Genomic DNA, 5,642 nt, shown 5'->3' with positions numbered 1-5,642 from the left:
TATCGAGTTACGACGCTTATTTTATAATTTTATTTTGATTTAAGTTAGACATATACATTTATTCAAAAAATGTTATCTAGGTTTTCTTAGTTATTTGCTGTTACAACCTTTGATGTACCTTAACCATATTTAAGAGAAAATTTCGGTGTACTTCGGAAACGTCGTCTTTACGTGGGGTGAATGACACCCCGTGTGTACAATTTTTTTTTTTTAATTCTCAAAATATTTTAGTATTATTTTCAAGAAACATAGGATCAAGTTGAAAAGAAAAAACGGCTATACCTGAAGTATGTAGTTTAGCTCCGAAACGAAGATCAAGTGTCTCACAATATTTACGGGCGTAAATCCGCCATGTTGATGACGCAAGTGTGTGTTGACCGCCAAGTTGAACGTTCGTAATTACACCAATAGTTTTTCTTTTCGTTCGGATCAATAAATAGAAAATAAAGATATAAGTCAATCAATCAATAAATCAATCACTCCAAAAGCCATAAAAATAACGAGTAACTTTTTAGTACAGTTCAGTGCATCCGTTCTTTTTTCTCTTCTTCCGGATCGGCTCAGTAACATCCAGTCACCTGATGTTGGACCAATAGATGCTGCATCGAATATCGATTCGTTTGAAGAATTTGGAATATTCTCTTTCTTACAGAGATTTTCGAAATAATTGTCGAACATACAAATGATGAAATTAAAGACGTTTGTGCAGATATGATAGAGAGAAATATCAACTTGGGGACATATCATAACATACTTGTGTACCGGAAATAAAGACATTGCTCAGCATTTTCTATTACGGTGGTCTGTGGAAATCCTCAACCGTCAACAACACTCACAATTAAGAAGAAGCGAAAATGGAGTTACTTTTTACAGATGTACATATTATGTCAAGGAATCGATTCACATTCTTGGGAAATTATTTACGTGTCGACGACAAAAAAAAAACAAGAGAATTATAAAATTCTCACCGATATGTCAATTCTGGGAAATATTTATAAGTAATTGTCAACGTGATTATACACCAAGAAATTTATGTACAGTCGACAAGCAATTATTAGACCTCAAAGGTCGTAGTTCTTTTAGAGGCCTCGAAATCATGTCATTGAATGATGTGGAAACTTCCTACATGGTAAATAAAAATTCTCTCACACTGTAATAATTTACATCGAAGTGATTTAGGTTCATTATGTTACTCATTTATTTCCAGATTCATGAGATTCCTTACTTCGCGATGGCAATCAGACGGCAGTAATCCTCAGTACTGTCCGAAACGCCTGTACTGTATACCATTTCAAGCGACCGACCATCTCAAGGAAAGACATTGTATAATGAGTTTGCGCAATAATCTGAGACTGGAGATCGCTGGCAAAGACAACGTAGATTTGATGTGAACTATGTCCAAGAGCCAGCGACAAAAGAACGAGTGTTCATGTTTTATCGAAGCACATGGAAAAGCATTGATGCAGAAACAGTTTTAATGCTGGGGTGGCATCCACCCCGTGTGTATCGTATATTGAATTATTTTGAGGTGTGTACAGCAAAGGTTAAACATCCCTTTTATGGGCATAGGAATAGGTAAGTTTCTTTTTATATTCAAAATATACAGCGTACATAAAGTTGGTGTAAAGATGTATACTGAAAAAATAAACAACTTTTCTCTGGCGCTTCTTAAAATTATGAAAAATAAAGCAGTGTAAAATTTGGGGGACAAGGACGATAGTATGATTGCTAACTGCACATTTGTCATATTTTTTGCGAAAATTATTGATTTTAAAAAAGTCATAAGACATAAAGGCATTTAAAATGATCGTGGAATATCAGCTTAAAAAAAGTAAAAATATATCACAAATTAACCTCCACCTTGTCTGTAACATTGTCATCTAAAACAAGAATGTAAACAGATGTTAATATCCTTCAACAAATAAGTGTTCTCTAAGTACACTGCAAATTGATTTTAAGAAATATTCCCAATGCATTTAGACAAATGTTCACTATCCAAAACACACAAAATCTGATTTAAATGACAAACTGTTTACATTCCTTTAAGTTTAAAATATATTAGTTAAAAAAAATAAAAAATTGGTATACAGAAGCACAAAATGTAATCTCTTTTCGGTACCTATTTATAAAATACGAGAAAATCACGATTCATTTTGGAATCAACTTAACAAAAACAATTGAAAAGTGGAAGTGTCAAAAGTGCTAAGTGCCATTTGTTTTACATTGATCGCACCAACAGAGTGGCATGAAAAGAGGAACTAAATTCTTGAACCGATAAGCCGTTTTCTGCGTTTCAGGAGCTTAGCTGATAATAGTTTCCTAATATCTAGTTACTATTAACTATTTGTCTGTAACTTTGTTCGTCAAAATTAGTACTTTTAGATTTCAGACGAAAACCCTTTTTTAAAACGAGTAAAAAGAAGCGCACACACACTATTTAACTATCTTCAGACTAAAAATGTAAGCCAAACTGATATTCAACTGAACCATTAAAAAAACGAACAAAAGTGGAAAAATTTGTTTGTACCACAACATTTTGCACGAAGTTCTCGGGAAAAAAAAGTTTGCGCACAAGACACGTCCTAAAATTAATTGATCCAATAAAAAATACTAACAGGACTGTAATAGGCGATAAATGGTTTAGTTCTATTGAACTATTGAATGAACTGAATAAACAAGAACACAAATATTTCTATATGAACTTACTGCAGTGTTAAAAATTGGTACTTAGCACTTAACGTTTCCCAATTTTTTTTTTTGAAAAATTTTGTTTGAATTTAGTTTGTTTAATTTGTTTGGAATCAGTAAATGTATTTCATAGTAGCATAAACCATATACTGCAAATACTACGTTGTAATTTCACTAACAATTATGTAATAAAGTTTTTCCAGAATAACTCGATTTTACGATTTTGGCAACTTAAACACCGTTGATATTTCCACTACAATTTGCATAGTTAAATATTCCGAAAATCGATTAATAAAAAAATTCCATAAATACAGATATAATCTGATAATGCAGATAAATTTTTTATTAATACACAGCCTTCTTTAACCTCTCTACTTTTATTTCGTTACAATTATTTTTTATAGACCAAATTGAAACGATTATTTTTTGCCGAGAACTTATTTATTATATTATATAGAAAATCTTCACGCTCGCGATGCGCACAAAGCAACTCTTCTTCTACAGTAACGAGTGCGAGAGACGACAACCGTTCATTTTTCATTGGCCTTCTATACGTTTTAATGCGCTTCAAAGAAGAAAAACGACTTTCACCCGAACTGCTCGTCAATGGAATTGTTGCGATCAAAGCAAATAACTTGTACGCTTCCGGAAATAAGCTTCGAAAGTCATTAACTACGAAGTCTTTCAAAACACCGTCCAGATTTAATTTCGCAAACTCTTCATCTTGATATATAACGCCCAACTCGTTAACCAATCTTTGTTTATCGAAAAGGTCTACGTAGAAGCTGGTCAAATCGCACACTAAATCGATTGGGAAGTTTTCAGAGTAATCTCTGAAATGCGAAGAATCGAACAGAGCAAAATACAATAACTGCGACATATCCCCAAGTCTTACGTCTAACTGTGTTACAGTGTTGTCAATTATTTCATAAAATAATACCCGCAAAGACGCTTTTTCATCACCACTAACAGTGTGTGATAGTTTAAACCTTTTAGCTGAAGGCCCTTGAATGTCATAAGACATCCGAGATTTTGCCTTATAAAACAATTCTTTAAATTTATCTTCATTTCTCAACGAACTTATACTATTTCTCGCTGAAGATGCTTGCATTTTGCAATAATCAACATCTAACGAATTTACTTGAAGTACGCGAGATACAATATCGGTAATATCGAAGATGTTTTTATATACGAGTGTTAAGAAGGAAAACTCCAAATCGTTCATACACTTAAGGTAGCCCTTAGCTCCACTTATGGATTCTACAGCTGAAGATTTGTCCTCGATGATATTCCTCAAAACAATTTGTAAACCGTCCCACTCGGAGCCTAAAATTTGAACGATTTCCGATGGTGTGATCCCGTTAACGTCTGAAGATGGATTTTTGTTGTCTACCACTAAACTAAGCAGGGACAATCGTTTACCCGATTGACGAAAAAAGTTTAACAATGACCTTACGACAGCGAAATAAACACGGCAGTTTTTGATACTTTTGGAGCCGTCCTGTAAAACTAAGTTTAGGTCGTGGGCGCTGCAATGCGTAAGTAAAGCGTTTGGTGCGTCGTTTTTAACTTTTCTTTGCAAGCCGTCCAAGGACGCTGCCGCTACACAAGCGCCATCATAGCACTGGCCTACTAACTTCGTTTTATAATTAAAAGGACCTAAAACGGTTGTAATTAAACTGTATACTGCATCGGCAGAGCTATCTTCAGTTACGTCGTGAAAACCCAGAAACCGTTCTTTAATTTCACCGAATGTATTAACAAATCGAACCGAAACGGCATATTGTGGATTCTCGAGGATATATGTGGCGTCGCCGACTTGTACAGAGAAAATGTCAGATTTAGTTATTTCTTGGTGTATTGTTTCCATGACATATTCCGCTATTGAAGTAATTAAATCATCTTGGACAGTTTCCGAAACGTCTTCAATTTTTTTTAAGTGTTCTTGAATTTCAGAATCGCGTGTAATAATTAAATCTAACGTCTCGCGAAAGTTGTTAGCGCTGAACGCATCGTTATTCCCCGCGAACAATTCTTGTTTCGCCAAATAGCAAATTACATCTATTAAATACGTCAGTAACTTGTGATTTTTCCTAACATCCTCATTGTACAACTTCAGAGAGGTATCCGACTGCGTTTTCGAAGCTTTTCTAGTGTTACTGTCCGCTTCTAACCGTTTTAGGCTAAGGTAGTTACTTAAATGCTCCTTTGACAACTCGTGCTTTTTTATGCAGGCGGAAAGGTTTTTTAAATCCACCACGCCTTGCGAAACCCACAAGTTATTCTTAGTTTTCGTCAACAGTAAACACGGCCAGCAAAACAAACGTTGTTTTTGGGAGCTTCCGCATAACCAGGGATGACCGTCATACCAGTCGGTTTTAAAATTTCGAGAGAAAACTTGACCCAATTTTTTATCCAACTGGGAAATGCCGAGGCAAGGCGTGGGGCGACCCCGAATTAAAATTTCGTCTTTAGTGTCGTCATCGAGTTCAAAAAATGGCGTTTCCAATAAGGAAGAAACTACATCGAGGTTTGTATCACACATATTCAAACGCAGTCGAACATTAAAACGTAAAAACAAAATGAAATAAAATTACTTATCTGTGGGTGTGCTTCATTGAAAAAGATGGTTAACTAAACAAATTAAAACTTGACGTACTTAAACAATTACCGGACACTCTTAAACTATAAAATTTACAGGTTTTATACCTTCAACCAGTTACCCGTAGTAAAAACACAGCAGTCCTGACGAAAGGTGACGGGGAAATAAAAGGCGGTTGCGGTCGCCGCTTAGCAACAGACCTGGTTTCTTCTATCCTCACCGCCCTGCCTGCCAATGCCGATGTTTCTCTTTGGTCCACGTGACATGGGAACGCCAGACCAAGGCGACGGACAGGTTACTGGATTTTGTAACTGAAACAAAGGTAACGATCAATTTTAATCCTTGATTTCGT

General features: G+C 35.3%; 1 protein-coding gene across 1 annotated transcript; it reads right to left on the bottom strand.

Moving 5' to 3' along the window:
- Positions 1-3,279: 3,279 nt before the first annotated feature.
- Positions 3,280-5,233, bottom strand: LOC111692318 (zinc finger MYM-type protein 1-like; the record flags this gene model as incomplete). The annotated part of the gene is made up of 1 exon (XM_023456250.1): positions 3,280-5,233. A coding segment is annotated over exon 1 (1,954 nt), but the record flags the coding sequence as incomplete, so codon positions are not given.
- Between the last annotated feature and the right edge of the window lie 409 nt (positions 5,234-5,642).

This window comes from Anoplophora glabripennis, unplaced genomic scaffold, assembly GCF_000390285.2.
Source record: "Anoplophora glabripennis isolate ALB-LARVAE unplaced genomic scaffold, Agla_2.0 scaffold1324, whole genome shotgun sequence".
Lineage (NCBI taxonomy): Eukaryota > Metazoa > Arthropoda > Insecta > Coleoptera > Cerambycidae > Anoplophora > Anoplophora glabripennis.
This window is presented reverse-complemented; position numbering and strand designations above follow the sequence as displayed.